Source organism: Prenolepis imparis, unplaced genomic scaffold, assembly GCF_030444845.1.
Source record: "Prenolepis imparis isolate NDT839.2.m4 unplaced genomic scaffold, iyPreImpa1.0 SCAF_2, whole genome shotgun sequence".
NCBI classification, from domain to species: domain Eukaryota; kingdom Metazoa; phylum Arthropoda; class Insecta; order Hymenoptera; family Formicidae; genus Prenolepis; species Prenolepis imparis.
The window spans coordinates 13,700,567-13,721,694 of record NW_028141160.1 but is presented as its reverse complement, the minus strand read 5'-3'; the positions used below and the strand labels follow the sequence as shown (position 1 = coordinate 13,721,694).

At 33.4% G+C, this 21,128-nt stretch overlaps 3 protein-coding genes across 7 annotated transcripts in view; 2 read left to right on the top strand and 1 right to left on the bottom strand.

The window, feature by feature from the left end:
* Positions 1 to 1,336: 1,336 nt before the first annotated feature.
* The window catches only part of Elk (Eag-like K[+] channel), a 42,434-nt gene continuing 22,642 nt past the window's right edge, over positions 1,337 to 21,128 (top strand). For 4 of the 5 annotated variants that reach the window (XM_083057140.1, XM_083057132.1, XM_083057136.1 and 1 more), the window contains exons 1-5: positions 1,337 to 1,700; positions 1,844 to 2,018; positions 5,719 to 5,999; positions 16,272 to 16,314; positions 19,557 to 19,667. In XM_083057140.1, the coding sequence (XP_082913266.1) occupies positions 19,592 to 19,667 (76 nt within the window). In that variant the 5' untranslated portion in view covers positions 1,337 to 1,700; positions 1,844 to 2,018; positions 5,719 to 5,999; positions 16,272 to 16,314; positions 19,557 to 19,591. Of the gene's footprint in view, positions 1,701 to 1,843; positions 2,019 to 5,718; positions 6,000 to 16,271; positions 16,315 to 17,109; positions 17,375 to 19,556; positions 19,668 to 21,128 lie in introns of those variants that run through there. The other variant, XM_083057126.1, reaches the window with a different exon arrangement.
* LOC145947371 (uronyl 2-sulfotransferase) lies at positions 2,834 to 6,698 on the bottom strand. Its single transcript, XM_083057174.1, has 6 exons — positions 6,483 to 6,698; positions 4,169 to 4,369; positions 3,803 to 3,963; positions 3,618 to 3,686; positions 3,280 to 3,440; positions 2,834 to 3,168 (listed from the first exon to the last, which is right to left on the bottom strand). Exons 1-6 carry the CDS (start codon positions 6,660 to 6,662, stop codon positions 3,026 to 3,028), a joined length of 915 nt encoding a protein of 304 aa, XP_082913300.1. The 5' UTR covers positions 6,663 to 6,698; the 3' UTR covers positions 2,834 to 3,025.
* Nop17l (PIH1 domain-containing protein Nop17-like) lies at positions 6,614 to 12,517 on the top strand. Its single transcript, XM_083057146.1, has 5 exons — positions 6,614 to 8,016; positions 8,107 to 9,300; positions 9,385 to 9,815; positions 9,907 to 10,318; positions 12,378 to 12,517. Exons 1-4 carry the CDS (start codon positions 7,492 to 7,494, stop codon positions 10,298 to 10,300), a joined length of 2,544 nt encoding a protein of 847 aa, XP_082913272.1. The 5' UTR covers positions 6,614 to 7,491; the 3' UTR covers positions 10,301 to 10,318; positions 12,378 to 12,517.

The following is a 21,128-nucleotide window of genomic DNA, read 5'->3' as shown; positions in this document are numbered from 1 at the left end:
TTGGTAAATCTGTGAGTCAAATTATTATATTGTGAATCCATTATTATTTTGAATAAGACAAGTTTTGAACACATTTTTGTGAAAACAATTTATATTGTCGGAATTCTGTTGAATTTATACTTTTTTTTTTCCTTTGCATCGTTTTTGATATCTATAATTTATATCACTTCTTTTCAGTATAATACTTTCAATAACACTTATCTTGATAAATTTTACATATATTTCTGTGAAGTTTTTAAATATCTTTTATATTATATAGCTATATCTTCTTATGCGACAAAGAAATATTGTTACGGACAATTAATTATGATCGTCACATGTGCTAATATCTCTATTATAAAAACGATTTTTTAAAAATATAGTAACAAATAGAAAATTCTATAATAGAGATATTAGCACATGTGACGATCATAATTGTTACAGACAAGCACATGTGACGATCATAATTGTTACAGACAAGCACATGTGACGATCATAATTGTTACAGACAAGCACATGTGACGATCATAATTGTTACAGACAAGCACATGTGACGATCATAATTAATTGTCCGTAACAATATTTCTTTGTCGTATGAGAAGATATAGCTATATAATATAAAAGATATTAATAGAAAATATATTTTCTATTTGTTAGTATATTTTTTAAAAATGGTTTCTATAATAGATGTATTAGCACATGTGACGATCATAATTAATTGTCTGTAACAATATTTCTTTGTCGCATGAGAAGATATAGCTATATAATATAAAAGATATTTAAAAACTTCACAGAAATATATGTTAAATTTATCAAGATAAGTGTTATTGGAAAGAAGTGATATAAATTACAGATATCAAAAACAATGCAAACGATGCTTTAAATAAATAGTAATAATAATTGCAAACAGGAAAAGAGAGGCAACAAAAGATGAAAATAATAATCAAATGAAAAGGTTCTGATACATAAATATAAAAATTCAGATAAAAAAAAATAAGCTAATAAAAGCTAAGTGCAACAAACTTGTCTTAAAAATTTTATTTAATTTGTAGGTAAAGATAAAAACAATAGATTCAGCAATGTCTACTAATTTTCACATATAATCGCTACGATTCTATTTGTTATTAATGTACTATCATTGCAAATACATCGATATAATTATTGTGTGATTTTATAATATCATTACAAATATCAAGCATTTCACGCTGTTAATTGCACATTTTGTAGCGATTTTTTTATAAACTAGTTTTAACAGATATAGTGTCTAAACTAATCGTTATTGCATTTTTAATTTATCAAATATATGATTTCTAACGCAAAGAAAAGACACGATGTCTGGTACTCTATTTATATAGAGTTAAATATATATTTTCTATATTTTGTACGAATTTTTTCTCTAATGATATGCGTTTTTATATTAGAAATTTATTGTAGAAATTATGATGTAGATATGGAACTATTGCGTTACAGATTTATATTTAATATTATTTAGAGATATATATATATTTAATGAACGTAGCACAGAACAGAACCAGGATATGAAACTTTCTGTTATCCATTGAGAAAAGTTATCTATTGAGAAGTATCTATGTAGTTCTATGTTTTCAGAATAGAGGCGTCTTGAACACAGACAAGTTCAGACCGTTCAGACGAGTATACGCTGGTTACGCGCCAAGAAAAAACGCTTCCGTGTTCAACATTATTAATAGTGAAAAATAAAGGTAAAAAGAAAAGAAAGCAAATAAAAACATTTACTTTTTTCTCATTTGTCTTTCTGGAATTCGAACTTTACGTTCATTCTGTTTATTTTTACTATCTATCTATCTATGGTGCTCATTATAACCAAGTATGGTTCTCCCCACAGGGTGTAAAAATAATCTTTTCAATATAACGGTCTGGAGTATCATTTCAAAATATTGCTCATTAACAAGATCTAATACACAGAAGCCTGTTTCATCCCATCTCTTGCACTTCTATTCTCATCTTATTTTCGTTCTCAACAAGCAGCCAGAAAGATTTATGGAACAATTTTTAAGAAGGTAAACAAATTTACCGTCTCATTTACTGTCATACAAAACGGCCAGATTCGGAGCAGTTTTCTTATAATATAAAGAACGTATACGCATATAAATATATAAATACACAGTTAAAGAAAAAAGAGATCAAATTCTTATTTCATTTGTAAATAGAATAATTATATAAGAAATAGGTTATATATTTATAGGTTATATATATATTTATATACTTTTAAGTTATTGTAATTTTTTATAAAATATATATGTATAAATTTTTATAAATTTATATATAAAATATATAAATATATTAATTTATAAAAATTTATACATATATATTTTATAAAAAATTACAATAACTTAAAAGTATAAATAAATATATAATCTCTATAGGTTTTTTTATATAATTCTATGTATAAATGGAATAAGAATTTTTTATCTCTTTTTTTCTCTTTAACTGTGCGTTCTTAATTTATCTTTTTACAATTATTTGATTACAATCATATCCTTTTATTTGAATATTGTCACTTAATTTTCCCGCTATTCTGGAATTATTCATCTATTTTAATGACATTTTAATCATATTATTTATAATGAAAATATCGCAGTTTTTATCTTTTATTTTTTCATCTACAAATATATAATGAAAGAACAACGCGAAAGAAGTTTATTAAGAAAATAACTGATTATATTATATAATACTTAGTACTTATAGTACACTGCAAAACTTATTTTAATATATATACATATCGCGCGTGTAACTATAGGTATCATTATCTATATAATAAACTGATTGGTTTAATTAATATAATTGAATAATATATAGTGATATGCTTGTTCGTTTTAAATCTCGTAATGTTCCTCAACATTTTATTATCTTATTCATATTTGAGGAAACGAATGTATAAGAACAGCGCACATTTTTATTATACGCATTATTATAGAATACGATTAGGGAACTTCATAATAAAGACAATGTTTGATCCTGACAATTTCACGTTACGATAACAATCGACTAGACTGCATTCTCATTGTCAATCGTTGATGAAAGTTTTGTTGAGAAGTCGAGATTTCAACCATTGATAAAATTCCATTTCCTGTGCAAGAACTTTTCTTAACGATGCATCTTTAATTCGTAGTTTTAAAGTTACTGAAGTGGACAGATTTTCCTTCAATCCTATGTATAAGAAATGGAATAATGTAATATAATAATGACGAGAAAAGATTATTCAATCGATATAAAATATTACAACAGATACGGCAAAAATATTTACACATATATACTTACGAAATTGATTGTAGATATTAATAGCACCATTAAAAAAATAGGGAAACTCGACTGCAAACGCGTTTAGCGATTCCTCCATGTAATCCAATATACCAACAACGGGATACCATCGAATAACATTTGCTTTAGCTCGTTCCAACGCCCATGTGTTATTCCGTTCCCTGGAGAGTAACATGTACAACTTAAGAATCAACAACAGCTAATATCTCTCTTCGTTTTTCGGAAAAATGTTTAGCTTTCTTAAATCGACATTTAGATAAATTAACAAGGAATTCTGATAATATAAATTAAAATTTATGCAATGACATTTATTTAAAAATTAATAAAAATGTACTTACATACAGCGCGGTTCCTGTCCACAAAAATGAGGTATAGCACCGTGATAAAGCATGCCTTCTTTTCCTTTCCTATATTATATCAAAGTAATATCGTGCGCGCGCGTTATTTTAATGTATTCTGGGGTCTTTTAATATATTTCTCTCCTCAGAAATATACTTTTAAGAATGAAAAATTATAATTATACCATTGCCAAATTCGTGAATCCAAAGGGTCTCTCACTATAGATATAAAAGTAGGTCCTTGTCGTCCAAATGCCGAGAAATTTACAAACTTTATGTCACCATCGAAAGTTAAGGGAATAGCTTCTTGTCTAATGATACTCATAATTTCTTCCACTAATAACTCCTGCGAAATTATAAGGACATTTTATAATTATAAAACAAACAAGTTGATTTGAATTATGACTGAAATATTTTGAAACTCGTAAAGAAAAACATTTTTTAAATTAATTAATTAATCACAAAAGATTTGTTAATTTTAAGACTAGAGTAAATTATTAAAATTTGAAAATTTTTTTCCATAAAGAGATAGAAATAAAAAGAGTGCTAACCTGTTGTACAACCGATAAAAGTCCGTAATCACTCGGTGGTAGACGTATATGTTTAAAGGCATTGTATCCTTGTAAATGTTGTAGAATCAATACCATCAATTCGGCACCTGTACCAGGTATTCGTGTCAGCATAAGAACATGCTTGTACTTGTATGGTATGGCACCCAATTCGGCAAGAGAAGGTGTGACATATCGATGAGTCTGTTGAGATAATTATAACAATTTTATAAATCATTATTCTCCCCCTCTCATACAAATGTTACAATATTTTACAACATAAACAAGTGAATTTTTTAACCTTTTATCTCTTAAATGATTCTTGGGTAAAAGAAACAAAAGCAACAAATTATTTCTAATTAATTGTACGCAAATAATGGAATATTTGATTTTACAGTGATTTTGAAATAATAGGAGATACACGATAATGCACTTTCGTTGCATCTTGTTCAGACTCATGGAGAATGCATTCTCCGTGTATTACGTAAACACAAGTCATTTCTAACACATTGCTCCGAAAGCTGCATTATAGCTGCTTTATAGTGCTCAATAATTAAATGCAAAATTAAATCAAGATACATTCTGTAATGCCTTCGCGTCTTAATTTGGTATGCACTTAGGAGTATACGTAATCGTTCTTTAAGATTGAATAATATTCTCTCGACGATACATTTTTGCAAAATTTTTCGGTAAAAAACTTTAATTATTATTCTTTCTAAAAAAGGCACGTTAAATCGATTCTCGCAAGTATTATTGCCTCTTTTCCGCGATACTGATTAACTGTCTCAATTCGCGTTTTTACATTATAAGTATTCACAGCATCGAGAAATTGTCATCGCGAGAGTTAGCAGCTTGATAATTTGTTCAAAATAAAATTAAATTAAATAATGATAAACAATATATTAGAATACTTTAAACAATATATTATAATACTAAACTCGATTAATATTTTTGACAGTTATCAGCTGATTCCTGTCAAAAAATATTAATTGAGGATAAGATATTATAACATATTATTTAAAACATATTACTCTATTATTTTAATAATTTTAACATATTTCAAAATTTAATTAACAAATTAACGCTTTAATTAGTTTATATCTGTCAAGAAATATTAATAAAGCGAAAATTTGCTAATTTAATTTTGAAATAATAATACTACGTTACGAAATAATATGTTACAATATTTTAAACTCGATTAATATTTTTGACGGTTATCAGCTAATTTCTGTCAAAAAATATTAATTGAGGATGAGGTATTATAAATAAATTTTTGATTTTTACTTATATATACGCATATATACATATAGGTGGTATTATTATATATATATAATAATAATTCAATCTTTAAGAAAAATTCTTTTCGTAAAAACATTTTTTGTAACATTTTCTTAAGTATTTGTTTTAGTATTGTTGTAAATAAAGTTTGAATATTAAAAATAGTCAAAAAATTGAATAAAAAGTTTAATTAATATTTAATATAATTATTATTTTTTAAAATATTAATTATTTTAAACACTGTTTTATAATTTGTTAACATTTGTATTTTGCAGATCAACATGTGCCCTACAACTCCGCTGCTGTTTCCGTGTTATTTTTCCTTCGAAATAATAATAAAATACGCGTTGCATGCAAATAATCTACGTCGGGAGTGCCGTACAAAGTATCGTGCGATTGTCATTCGTTGATTTTTATGCGTGATTGTTATTAATCGTGTTTTCGCGAGTGTCATGTGAGTGCTACGAGTGAAAGAGCAGCAAAGGAAAGATGACCAGCAATAAGAGAGGAGGAGGAGGTCCGGGAAGGCATCGGGCAACAGCGAAGCAATTGTGAGGTGAATAAATTCGCAAATTAACGCTTTATTAATATTTTTTGATCAGCTGATTAAAGCGTTAATTTGCTAATTAAATTTTAAAATAATGTTATAAAAATTAAAATAATAATATATTTTAAATATGTTATAGCACTTTAACCTCGATTAATATTTTTTGATAGTTATCAGCTGATTTCTGTAAAAAAATATTATTCGAGTTTAAAGTATTATAACACATTATATGTACAACTTTATTATTTTAATTCTTATAATATATTTTTATTTTTAAATTTAATTAGCAAATTAAAACGCTTTAATCAGCTGATTTCTACTAAAAAATATTAATCGAGTTTAAACAAACTTTATATATTTTTTTAAAAATATTCCTTTTAATATAAAATTGAAGACTGGCGCGCGTTTGTGTTCTAGTAAAAAAAAAAATAAAATGAACACGATTCGCAATCAGCTAATTGATTTTAATCGATTGTAATTGTGTAATTTCACCTGGCTGCGAGTGATCCATCGATCATCGTCACGCGATCTTTCCTGTTTTTTGAATGAGCCTCGTTTTTCAGTAATACTCGAAAGCTCAAGCAGATCCGTAGACGATCTCGCGTTCAAAACGATAAAAACCATTGTCAGACACATCGAAAGCAATAACAGAAAACCGCGATTTCGACGCATTTTTTATTTATAATTGATTTAATATTTTGATTTAATATTTCGTCATCTTATTTACGATATATTATTTTGTTTGCAACCCCGTGTGTTATTTTTTCTCCTTCTCGATAAATAATACTCGGTAAATTATCGAGATTGAGACTACGCCTGCCGAGTAACTGAGGAGAATGTTAGTGGGTCAGACTCCGACAAACTGCGTGATCCCCACATCTTCTCCGTAGCCTACGACCCCCACCGATCGGTTGATTGGGAGAAACGCAACATTTCACTTTCCAATACGTGCTGCATAAGCGTCTCGATCGCATATGACTAATATAAGATATACATTTGCACAAATTTCTTCTCCATTCTAACAAGCTGAAGTATATCTAACGTGCAGCAATTTCGATCGTACAATCGAATATCTTGATAAAAACTATAAAGAACAATGATCGAAAGGAGGTTGACATTTATTTCTATATTATCTTAAGAATTTAATTGACAATTCAATCAGCTGTTCTAACAATAATCGCATCATAAAAAGTTGCTTGGAATATATTCGATGTTTGTTTTACGCATTCATGCGACGTAGTGATCTTTTTGATCCACGATGCAAAAATATTTTGGTACGACTGTAAAGGGGTAAGGAATCATTTGACATTAGGATTTCTCGCGTTCGAAAGTAATCGCGGACGCCGCGCCGCGGATCAAACGTCGCGGCCGGTGCCGAGGCCGGCCGGTGCCGAGGTGGCGCGGCTGTCCACGTGTTAAGGCTCTTGATGTCATCTCTCTACCTACCTACCTACCGACCTACGACGGGTCTATATTTGTAAACACACGAGCAACGAGTAAGATGGATGTATACGAGTCGCGCAAGAAAGATTGGGAGGATTTGGAAGTGTCGCGCGAGGAATTGCAAAATATCACCGAGTGTCTGAAGAAGGAGGAATTCCGCAAGCTATTGATCGAATACGCAGAGGAAGTGTCCGACCCGGATAATAGGAAAATCTACGAGAAGGAGATTGCGCAGCTCGAGAAGGAACGAGGCGTAGATGTGACATTTGTCAATCCCGAGCCCGGTTACGTCATAAAGACCAGCGTGAACGGTGACAGGAAGTGTTTCCTGAACATCAGCAAGAACGAGGTCGTTGAACGACCCACCAGTCAACCCTCGTGCGAGCAAGGTCATCGCGGTCTTCAGTGGTCCATTCCATATACGCTGATACCACCGCGCGATGACTTGGACAAGAAAAACGTGCGATGCATGGTGTTTGATGTGGTCTTTCACCCGGACACCATCTACTTGGCGTCCAAGAACGCCCGATTTCGCGAGATTGTCAACAATACAGCGATGGACGGTGTGGAAAATAACTTTAAGGTTCATATTCACTTGATGTAGTGCTACATTTTTATTGTATTAATATATTGTTATATATATTTGGTTACATATGTTTTCTGTGCATTTTAGGTGAAACTGGACAGGAAGAATTTGAAGTTTCCCAAGATCAACTTTAAAGGGATAACTCATCCTACAGTGATCAGAAAACCATCGAAAGAGCCACCAAAAGAATCGCTGGATTTGGAGCCAGAAATTTATCAGAAGCTAATGTCAAGCTACGACGAAAGTCGCGAGAATCAGTTAAAAAAGAAAGAGGAGAAACCACAACGTGTCCCACCAGTTACTACTTATTACAAGGACAAACAGCATCAATCAACGGATGAAAAATATGTTACTCCTAAATTTTCTATAAAACATCAATTTGATGTGGAAATGGAAGATTTTATTTTGAGTAAAGATGCAAAGATGAATGCTGCAATTCCAAAAAAATTTGTGATTACTATAGACCTGCCTTTGTTGAAAAGCGCTAGCGATGCAACGCTTGATATACATGAACAGTCTCTTACCTTGAAAAGTGAAAAACCTGCAAAGTATCTGTTAGAACTTCCATTACCATATCCTGTAGATGGGGATAATGGAAATGCTAAATTTGATGCAAAGTATAAAAAATTAATTATAACCTTACCAGTCATTCGGTCCTTGATACCAATGGATAGCACCGATAGGCCAGATAGCGGAGTTGATAGTGATCAGAGTAGTCCTCTATCGGTAGCATCCAAAGATGATGAAAAGAGTTCGTCCAAAATAGAGTTAGTGGAAGAATATGAAAATGTGTGTGAAAATTTGGCATTTGATAAAACGAGTGATGAAATAGATAAGTGCGAAGATACTGCCTTACGGACTTGTAATATGACAGAAACCATTGATGCATTTATGAATCCTAATATCAAATACAATCTTCCTCCATATTCTTGTAATATTTACAATAATCAGTTAGCCATTACTATAAATGTAAAAAATGTGAATCCTGATTCAATATGCCACAAAATTTTAGATAATAATGCAGGAATACGTATCTTGCTGACATCTATCGGTGCTGGATTTTTTTCACAATATTATTCATTATGTCTTAAGATAGGAGATAGTTGTATTGAGCCAGAAACTCTTACAATTGAACCATGGGACAATAATGTCGTGTTTAGTATAACAGTGCAGGATATTGAAAATTTAACACAATATTTTGTTGGCGTGGACATGGAATTTATGGAAAGAAAGGATCTCCCTACTGCAGCATCATTTACAAACAAGTTCAAGGAATTAATGGTATTAAACATATACTTGTAGAAATATAGAATTGTTACATTATAATGTTACATTATAAATGACAAATTAAATGTTTTTATACAGTCTTGTACGAGAGATGAGCAGGTGGAAAGACAATTCTCTGTACAACCAGAAGGTGATAGCGTTGTTATAGATATTCGTCCAAATCAGCAGGATTCTGATGATGACGAGGAACAGGAAAACATAAAAATTATAAAACGACAGCAAGAGAAAATGCAGACCATCGAAAAAGCTAGATCAGTTTCTGAAAGCAGCGGAGATGAATTGGCAAGCAGCAATGGCAGTATGAGACACTCGAAAGGAATTTTAAAGTCACATCGTGCCCGTAGTTTCTCACGTTCTATGTCTGAATCGAGTGCCGATGAAAATAGCCTTCCTGCATCGTGTACAGATTATCATTACGATTTCATACACGATGTTAATTCCGAGTCGGATTGTTCCAGTTTTAAAAAGACTGTACGATTTAATGATGTAGTTTCACGACAATTATTCAGGTATTATAATATAGAGAATTAAAAAATTATCTTCTCAACTATAAGTTATATTAATAAATGTTTGTGTAATTTAATTATAATTTTTTTTTAGGTCCAATTCGAGTATCCTTGGTCAGCGAAAGAAGAATCAACGTAAATTGCGAAATAAAAAACGCGCGCATGATCGCCGAATGAGCGAAAGTGAGAATTCTGAAACCGAAGAACGAGACAAATATAAAACGCATTACAAACGTTCTTCGAGCGAGGAAACTTCGGAGATTGTTAAACCTATACTTACTCGGGACAAACATTCGCAGCAGCAAAGAACCGCTAATATCGAAATCGCAAAATCAAAGGCGGATGATAAACATTCTTTGCATCAACGTAAATCTAGTTTCGAGGAAAAGCTCATCGAAGATGTTTTAGCCGACACTTCGAATAATGCCATGAAGGATGTAGTTCAACTGGAATTTAAGAATGATCTGATATTTGACCTCGATATGTAGATTTAAATATAATACAAGGTAATTATGCATAATTGTGATTACATATATAAAGCTAGTAATTTCAGGATTTAGTATCAAAACAACTACTTAGATGGGAATAATTTTTTATTAGTATAGAGGACTAAATAATTAAGAAAGCATTAGGCCAAATCAAAATCGTTAATATATCTTTAAACTTTAAACAATTGACTTACATTATAGAAATATAGAGATAAAATTAACTTAAATCAGTTTATTCAATTTTTGCTTAATATATAAAATTGATAATGATGGTACATTGATGATGGCGATATGTGAAAACACGATATCCGATTTTGAATCGGAATCTCTTAAAAGTTACAGCTGATTGAATTGTTACCGAATTGATTTAAATGAATTGGCCGAAAGAAAATATATATTCCCTTTTCATGCCTGTTGAATATTACTGCCGCACAATATATGTGATTTTTATCCAGTTAATACTTGATTAAATCAAGAATAGATAAAAAGTGTGATAAATTACGGATACTTTAGGATAAAAATACATACAATTTTAATTGGGATTGCATCATGTGCATTTACGCAAAAGTATGTTTAGTCCGCATAATACGAGATGCTGCACGTTACGGATACTTACGAGTATACAGACGCATTGCAACAAACGCTTGTCAAAAGATCGTGACACATACATATATATATAAAAATGAATACGGTTCTGTTTGGATTAATTATGTGGCGCAGAGTGTTTGGTGCCTAATATCTAATTATCTAAGTCATTATATTGTGAGAATATTGAAAGTCGTCTATTTAAAAAAATTGTAATTTAATGAAACACGCAAAATTGAGATGTTTATCGATTTTATATATTATATATTGATATTTTGTAATTATATAAATGTACATAAGTTATTTCGATCAGGTACAATTGAAAGGTACGACGAAATATTTACATATCTGCGCTCTTTGCACGTTCCATTCCTATATTATATACTGCGCTTAAGGATTTCTGTTTTGAGTAATCCACATATATATAAATCAACAACATATTTACGAAACAATATATTATCCTGTAATAGTATAATGCAAAGATGAAATAAACAAAATGTTTTTACAGGTGAGATATATTTTCGCCTTATTAAATCGATCATTTATTATATTATTTTAAAAATCACTTAAATATGTATTTCCAAATGTGATTTGATAATCTTGGCATAAATATTTTTTTCATCTTTGATGTATATTATTTATAATTATAATTATATATACATATATATAATTTGTAATTGATTCCGAATTGATTTTATCAATATCTTATATAAAGATAATATTGTACTTTTAAATGACAGGTTTATTGTTACATATTCTAAAACTATCTCTGCATGAAAATATTAATCTCCGATATCGCGGGAGCGAATTGGTTTTTCGAATTAAGCCGATCTAGAAAAATGGATTACGTCGATCGTATGTCACGATGGCGATGTATTCGCAAAACATCAGGAGGCGGCTGTCGGGTCGTGCAAAGCTGTGACACGACGTGAAAAGCAGGATCGTAGGGCAACAACGATGCGACGGACGAGGCGAAACGTGTATGATCGAAAAGTAGGACACAGCCCACACAGCGGAAACAACCGGGCCGAGCCACGGATGAGAGTTTGAGACCATCGATCCCGCTACTTGCGGGGGTTGTAAGGTCGTTAAACTCCGCAGTGTACCTATGTATCTCTTTCGCCACATCGTCGTGTACTTCTCCCGTATTATTCCTATTGATAGTCCTATCAGAAGAGAGAGGGGGAGGGAGGAAGAGGGTAAAAGAGAAAGAGAGATTCGACGGGGCCACCCCCGCGAATGCTCTAATTTCGCGCGATCGCAATCCCATCAGATTTATCGTTATCATTGTTAGAGATTTACTTTAATTGGATTCTATTGGAGTCTATTGAAATGCGATGATAGCAGGAAACGGTACAATAAGAAAGATGATTTTAAGACACAGTCTTTGTTATATTTCACGAGACGATAATACATTCAACTATGTGATAGAGAAATTCATGTGTGCATGTAATAAATTATAAACTAATAATTAAACTCTGCCATTTTTCAGGATATTCTGAATGATTGAACGACCGAGAGTCAATGGGCTTTTAGCTTTCGAAAAATCGACTATCTACCAGCTCTATACCAGCAGCCCTCTCCCTTCTCCCCTGGTCCCGGTCTGTTCCTGGATTTGGCGATGAATCTATTGCAAAATACTTCAATTTTTTATCCGTAAGTTTTTTTTCGTTAAAAAATCGATGCGATATTTACGTGTAGTTTGTCATTTCAAACACGGCTCGAACAACTGTAAGAGCACTTGTCTGACGATCCGATGGGGGTAGCCAAAAGATTAGACGCAGCGAGAAGGGTGTAATTTCCGAATACTGATCGAAAACAACACGTGATCGCGCAAAGTACAACGGGGATTAAGGGTGGTAGGCCTGACTGGCATCAGGTCGATAAGTCGTCCACCCCTTAAGGTTCAGAAAGTCGGTAGCCTGTCGGTGCCGGGGCCGGAGTGAGGGTGAAAGAGGGTGGAATAAGTGTTGTACCCCGCGTTACGGCCGGCACGACATCGGCAATGCGGCATGCCGACCAGGCATTTAATGTCGCTCTCTGTCCGTCGACCAGTCGTTGCACCTGGCACCATTCGCTGGCGAACATACATCTATACAGGTGGAACGGGGTGGCGATATTAAGGACGCCGCGGTCGCTCTCCGTGTAACACGGTTTCGAGATCGGGCACACACGATGGCAATATATATCGATGGCTCCCGCGCTAACGAAGATAAAGACCGACGCGACGGTCTGAACGATTTGTTATACGCGTTATCTGTAGCACGCTACTTCACAGCGAGAACCGCGATAACGAAGAGCGATAAGAATAAAATCGAAAGCGTCTCCTCGAAAACGTGAAGAAGAGCATTTGATTCTTCTCGCAATTATATCTATCCCTAACAGCATAAATGTTCGAAAGACGTTCAGAGGACACCCAGAAGATGTTAAACATGTTTAACATCTTCTGTGTCCTCTGAACGTCTTTCGAACATTTGTGCTCTTAGGGACAATACACTGAAAAAAAAAATTTGTTAACTTGACTAAACCTTTCAACTAAATATTATTTTGTTAATTGAACATATAGAAATATTTAAATTAAATATAACATATTAAATTTAACAAAACGTATATTTGACTCAAGTACTAATATATGTTCAATTAACAAAATAATAATTTAGTTGAAAGGTTTAGTCAAGTTAACAAATTTTTTTTTCAGTGTACATACTACTGTATATATATGGCACTAATTGTTCAAATGTCTGTCCTATTTGTCTTTTTATTATTTTATTTTTAGCTTATAATGGTCTTATATTATCGCTCGTGCAATATTCTCGTATGGATCACCTACGATGATCGCGTTAATTCAGCCAGTAACTATTATAGCGACTAATTTTATTAACTGTTACCCGAACGGCGCGAAACGCTATATACATATATCCAGCTTAATTCGTTAAACTAATCTATTTCGCGCTGAAACCGCTAATTTTAATGGAATCTAAATATATGCTCATTCTCTCGGAATGTAAGCACGACTATCGTCCTACGATCGTATGCGATATAATGCGTAATTGTGCGTGGACAGAGATCTCCGATTTACGCTATTCGCAGAAACGCGGCGCTTTGATTTATTTGTTATCGCTCTGTGAACAAATGATACGATTGTCGATGATTTTGTGTAGCCACAGCTCTCTATTTTTCGAGATTTCACGCTACCTTTTATATTGCTTTTTCCTTTACCTCTCTCTCTGCTTTTACTCGTGAATAATGTATAAGATTCCGATTTGTTCGTATTACCGCTTTTGCGGTTTGAATTTTACGATACCTATCGTACGGAAAAATCTTACGTTTAAAAGAAAATACAGTTACAGTTTTCTTTGATTGTTAGCTAGAAAAATATATTAATTATTTATTATTTGAGAAAACTGAACAATTGCTGATAAATTCTGTCTTCTCTTCTGCATTAGCATATTTTAATGCAATAATAATTATTAACGTATCGTATATATAATCGAGATAACTTTTAGATAAAATCATTGACCTATAAATATAGTTGGCGATTAAACTGCGGAAACTATGGTGCGAAAAAGTATATAAAAGATTTATTAGATATATTGCGAAAGAGAAAGGTGAAAATGAGGGGTCGTATAAAAGAAGACAGAGGGGACAATTAAAACTACGAACTACATCGTAAAAGGTGAAACTCGTTAACATCGCAACCGTTCGTGCCAATGACTTTTTATCCATTCAATGTTAAAGCGAGCATGCCATGTTTCCTGTCCCATTTTTCATCCCCGGCTTTCTCATTTTCATCTTCGTATCTGACTAAAGAGACGTTCTCTCGAAGTAATAAAGAGTATCGATTATATGAAGACCCTTGATACTTCATAACTATATGCGCTGAGTACGCTATCCTGATAATTCACTGGTTCTCTCCCATACTTTTGATAATTTTATATTATTTTTTTTGCTGTGGAACTGCCGTACGCCAGATATTCGTTTGACAAATATTTGTTAGGAATTTTTTTATTTTAATTAAAGCCACATCACAGAAAGAATTAATTGGAAACGTGCCACATGCAATCTCGCGGTAAACGAATTTTTGTAGCTTTCACAGATATGACCGATGAAAAAAATATATGTATAAGAAAATTGTATCTTAATGAGGATGTAATTTAATTAAAAATATTGAGTCAATACTTTAGCGCATATTATTGTAAAATCTTTCTAATTTCTTGTAATGTCTCTTTTACGAGAGGAGATACTAAAAGATTGTATACGAGTAAGGAAAGTATCGAGATGACAAGCGAGAGAGCCGGAGTAAAATTATTATAGGTGTTTATTTTATCGCTTCCAGCGTAATTTCTCCGCAAAGTGCTTTGCGAAAGATGCACGGGGAGTTTAATCGTGCGATATACCGTGCTTTGGCGGCGCGACGGAAACGTAGCTTTTAAAATTAGGTCGCGGCTTTGTAATCGCGATGTAGCCGAAGGTGGTATTCTTAGACTTAGCGGGGTTGTAAGTCGAGCGTAATCGCTTGCTTCGTAAAAATTTCAATTTGATATATCATCCGACGTGGTGGTGCTCGGCGATGCATCACCCTTGAAACGATGTAAGAGAATCGACGATCTGACAGATAAACATCCATCTCTTGGGGTAACGACACTGTACCAATTACCATCGTTCTTGATTAATCCAAATGTCCCGATTTTGTCTTCGACAATGAATAGCGCGAATATACTTTAACCCTCTTTAATCCACATACAACTTGGACGTATATATTTTTTTTTTCTTCAACGAGAATATATATACATGTATAGAGATTTTTAATATTTTAATATATTTATATCTAAAATTTTTGATGAGATATTTGAGATAGAATTTTGCTGCAACTTGGTGTAATAAGATAGTATTTCACTTTAATCAACCTTCTCTGTGATGCAGTATCCAATTTCGATCTTGTTTAAGAGAGGGGTATATTGTATATATGTTTGGGATTTAAAATAACCGAGTTGCGGGGTAAAATCGAGTCCGCCCTGTGAACTTTTTGTGACTAAGATCTATATCGAGAACGTTTGCAGATTGCGCGGCCTGTTCATGATGGACTAACACGCGAATACAGTCATCGACCCTCTTCGGTATGAGCACGTTATACAATACCATCAAACTGACCTGCAGCAACGCTTTATTCAATATAGACCATAGACCTCGATGCGGCGCGGCGTGGCGAACGAAAGCCTTCCTATTCACGAAAAAGTCGATCTACCTCTGCTGAATATAATTTTTACATTCCAGATTATTCTACATTGTATTATATACAATAGAACTAGAGATCCAATTATTTTTCTTTTTTCCACGGTTCGTTAAAAAACATGTATAAAATGTTTGTTTTTTTTTTCTGTTGCAGGAAGGAGGAACATTCCCTGCAACACGGTTCGATTCTGAATAAGGTAAGCTATTCATTAACGCATCTTCGTAACGCGTATCGTTAAAATGATGAACGAAATGGAAAAATTCATGTAACATAACACGTATTTTTTTGTGGAGTGAGCGATAATGTTTGATCAGATAGACATCGCGTCGACGTGAACGAAATAACGGATGTGTTATCTTAAGTTGTGTAAAGAAAAGAAAACATTCCCGGTGATCCGTCACCGTGTCGCGCGGTAAGCTTTTGTTTTAACTAGGTGATAAGTCGAGCTGATCTTGCTCGAGAGATTCGATATTTGTATCTTCCAGACAAAATTACGAAACTTCTCTTAACTTGTATACAATCGTAAAAATTAAATGATATCTATTTGTTTAAAAAGTTAAGTGATAGACAGTCTTTTGCGTACGTAAATGTTATTAGACATACTGTATTACGCGATAAAACGCGCACGTGTTACTCTATCCATCGATCGGTGGACAAAAGGAAACGCATAACGATGAACCTGAAAAAAATTATTTGAGGCGAAAAAACTTAAAACCGCGAATTTTCGGCTCGAGTAATAACTGTACCAGACTTTTTAGATACACGCGCGCGCGTATAAAAGGGGGATGATGTACCCGCGCGCGCGCGCGCGCTCGCTCTCGCAACCCCTAGTGGGTAACAGCGTCTCGAGAGAGGGGTGCACACTTATTGGAGATGCACACAAGCTCGTTCGCACTTACACATAGAACTCGTGTGTCGGTTACCTACCTACGGTTTACCACATGTTGCGCTTCGAGGTGCGAGGGGCGCAAGTCAGCCAGGAGCCCGGGCCATCAGGATAGAGACGGAATCTCTCCCTCTCGGCTCGGTCAGTTACGCGATCGCTAGCGTACGATTCGCGCGGCCGGAGTGCGCCCCGAGCTTAACTCATCATCACAGTGTCGATCGGTTGCTGCATCGAGTGCATCGAACTGACGGAACTAACGCGATCGTGCTTTAATTTCGAATCGAACGAAGAAAAATCGGGTGTGATATAAACGGTGGTAGTGGCTCGAAGATGCTCAAACACTGAGCGGAAGCCCCGCTTTCTCGACAAGGTTGGTATTATCGAGGAAAGAAACCTTGTCGAAGCCTTCCTGCAATTATGCACGTCGCAAAAGAATAGTGAGATTACGCACACACACACACACACATACATATGCACACATACACACATAAAAATATATATGCCATCGAGATTGGAACAGGTAAAAAGCATCCATAAATACAAAGATGTAAAAAGATGATTCATTGTTTAATGAGTTTTAATCGTAAGATTGCTTCAATTAATATTATGATGGTACGCGATATAATTTATCAAATATAATGTCAGTATATTCAGTAATAATGAAAATGTCATGCACACATAATTTTCGAAAAGAATTAAAATCCTTCGCAAGTCAATGAGCAACCTGTTGGTGAAAAGAAGCTTTTGAAATAAAAAACGAGAAATACATATATCGTATAATGTCATATGCAGGGTAGATAGTACAGCATTATTTTATTATACAAACAGAATAAATTCTTCTCGATTATTTTTACAATTATTCTCTTGTAATATTGGAAAACATTATTTTTCTGAAATTAAGTTTTTAAGTAGATAAAATCTCTCATATTTCTCTCATCTACAGAAAATGTTCAGTTTCCTAAACAGTTCTCAAATTTAATAATTAATATGAATAATTAATATTGTTTATTTAATACAATCTATCTTGTGCAGAATATTGTACACAAGTTTGAACATCAGACATGATTTTTCATATTTTTTATGCATTATTCTATTTTAATTGATTTAGCATATGCAAGTAATTATTGTAATATAATTACTTTAAAGCAGACTTGATAAATCAGTTGGAACCATTTTATTAAGGCTATTAAGGCGATTTTGCTACCTTAATTGGTAAAAATATTTTAATAGCAGATTGAGATCTTTGCGATTTGATTATTAAATTTCGATTATTATAAATGTTTACAAATTAATATAAATTACATAAAATTTCTCCATTATGAGTTGAGATATGTATTTATTAATATTAACGCACATTTTATTAGTTCTCTCTTTCATATATTCAAAAGGAAAATTTTCTCAATATACGTAATTGAGCCCATTCCTCCGAAAAAATGTAAACGATTCTTTATTTTCAACGTTAAAAGGGGGAAATCTGTAACACACATTTTCACGTTGAAAGCGAAAAATTGTAAAACCTATACGGGACTCTATTCGTTTTGAAAGCATTAAAGAACATCGTATGTATGCAGCGCACGAAGCTGGAATAATTTATACTGAGTGCGTACATGGAGCACTGAGATTACATAAAATGTCTCTTATCGACAAACAATGTAAAAATGTTATCGATATATTTATAAATATTTAATATACACATTCTCACTATGACGATTTGTGATGTTTCGCACATTGACTTGTATAAACACTTCAAAACTGCAATAACTGCATCATGTATTTGTATAGTAATAAAATCAGGCTTGTCCATCTAGTCGAGTTATTATATATATGCAATATATATATATATATATATATATATATGTATATAAATATGCATATATGTATATGTATACACACATATATGTAAAATTATTAAAAACATTTATTCCAATAAGTAATCTTGTGATTTATCTTTGATTGTGTAAAATTGATACGCTATGAATATAAACATAAACGGATGGTGCTTTCGTTGAATTTAATCATATAATTCATTAAATTCATATAATTCAATCATATAATAATTCATTAAATACACGAACGAGGCATGTAATAACGAGCGCGCCTAATTTGCATATATATTTCCGAGATAGACCGCAAGACGCAATAGTATAACCCGGTTATATTCGCGAACGGTCAATGATTTCTCAGTTACTCGGAAAATAGAAACGATTGGATTAGTTCCAGAAAATATATCTTATCGTATTGAGTCGGAAATGCGCGCGTTACAATGGCACTTTGTCTGGTAAAATGGAGAGGTTCGATTGACGTTGACTTACGGAATTCTCCAATGGATCGTATATTTCCGTAAAATACGTTGTTATGCACGCGATGATGAAATTCAATATACGAACGCGGGAATTTTGCTGAGGACCCACCAATAATGTGAGAATTTTGCTGAGAACGCTAATGCGAAGATCACGAGATCGCCTCTGCTCGAAATGCTTCCCACGTCTTAGTATATCTTAATATCATTTTGGTGAATAATTAAATTACAATTTACATTATTTATTCCACAGGTTCGTGCGCTTAACAGCGCGGTGGAGCGGCTCCAATGCCGGTCAGGAAGGGCCTCCTCGCTCCACAGAATACTTTCTTGGATACCATCGCGACTCGTTTCGATGGAACCCGTAAGTTTTTTTTTCTGTTATTATTATGCTGTACATTTGTGTGTTAATTTAATTTAAGCATGTATGTTGATTTAATTTGAGCAAATATTGAGGGAAAAAATTTAGACGACCGAGCTCTACATTTACGAGCCCTCTTTTTCTCCCTCTATTAAGTTCTTAATTTATTAAATTAAGAATACACTCTACTGCGCAAGTAATTCGTCCCGTAATTTGTCTTTATAAATCGGGAGAAAGTTTCACTCACACAACTCTTTTTAAAAGTCGAGAAACGGTATGCGAAAGCGGAACGGCAGAGTCGACCCTTTATTTCGTTTTAGCTTTGATCCCTATATGCGAGGGGTTCGCTCCCCTATGTTCTCTTCGCATGTTGCTAGGGATACGAAGAATGATATTCAAAACGCGTCTCGATTTCCGCTCTTGTCGATGTGCAAAAGGGTAAAATACAACGAGATTTAATGCACAAGATTATTTATACATATTATGTGATAATTTTTATTTATAAACAGCACACGTTAGAATGAATTCGGTTCAGCCGTGTTCATCCGCTTCGTTCATCGAAGTTTCGCCCGAGTTTGCCTATAATAAATCTAATACTAATATCCTTGCGTCGCGCAGCTTCCCTTAACGCCTCGATGCGTGCATCGGCATTAAACTGCGGAGACATTAACGATGCGAAACGCATAGGATGTCGGTGTCGATGGGCCAAAGGTGACGTAGCATCATAATGACAATGCATTGCCTGCATCCGTTAGATGCATTATTGAAAACAAATTCTCTTGAAGCGTCAACATTTTTTTATTGATTAGAAAGCCACACAGAATTATATAATTTGAACGACATAAATGGATCGCAAAAATCTAATAGTTTTGCCGAATTTTCGAAATTATCATTAATAACGTGCTAGGTGCGATAGTATTGTCTGATTTAAGAAAATTGAGAAGATTAATTTTCTAAAGATTATCCGATTATTCAGATTTGCGTGCCGGTACACAACCCGACATTCCTGATTGATCGTACACATTCCATCCCAAACATTTATCCGTGTAAATTATCTTATCTTCTCCCGATTTCTGTCCCTACCCTGTGAAGCCATAAGTTAGTTAACACCTTAACTTTCGTGGGTCAAGTTGTACCAGCACCGATATAAACTTTGGTCCTACTAGCTACGAGAGGAATCCAATTATGAGAAGTAGGCGGCGGATCGCCAACGTCGTCATCTTAAGCGAATTACAGTTAGAGCTGCATCCTTAATAAGTATCGGCGTCGTACTTTTTCCCTGTCCGCGATACCGAGAAATCCTGCTGACACTTTTACGAAAGGTTGCAGGTTTAATGCATTTAATTCGTCGTATCTCTTGTGACTAACATTCTGTCCCCATCTTGCTAATTTATTCCTCTTTTCTCTTTTATTCTTTTATTCTGTTTTTTTTTTTAATTTTTTTTTAAATTATTCTAAAGTTAA

Coding starts and splice junctions, on each gene's coding strand:
- LOC145947371 (XM_083057174.1), bottom strand. CDS start 6,662: ATGCGTCGAAATCGCGGTTTTCTGTTATTGCTTTCGATGTGTCTGACA. Junction 4,370..6,482: donor GATGGATCACTCGCAGCCAG/GTGAAATTACAC, acceptor TTATCTCAACAG/ACTCATCGATATGTCACACC. Junction 3,441..3,617: donor GGACAGGAACCGCGCTGTAT/GTAAGTACATTT, acceptor GTTACTCTCCAG/GGAACGGAATAACACATGGG.
- Nop17l (XM_083057146.1), top strand. CDS start 7,492: ATGGATGTATACGAGTCGCGCAAGAAAGATTGGGAGGATTTGGAAGTG. Junction 9,301..9,384: donor ACAAGTTCAAGGAATTAATG/GTATTAAACATA, acceptor GTTTTTATACAG/TCTTGTACGAGAGATGAGCA. Junction 9,816..9,906: donor GTTTCACGACAATTATTCAG/GTATTATAATAT, acceptor ATTTTTTTTTAG/GTCCAATTCGAGTATCCTTG.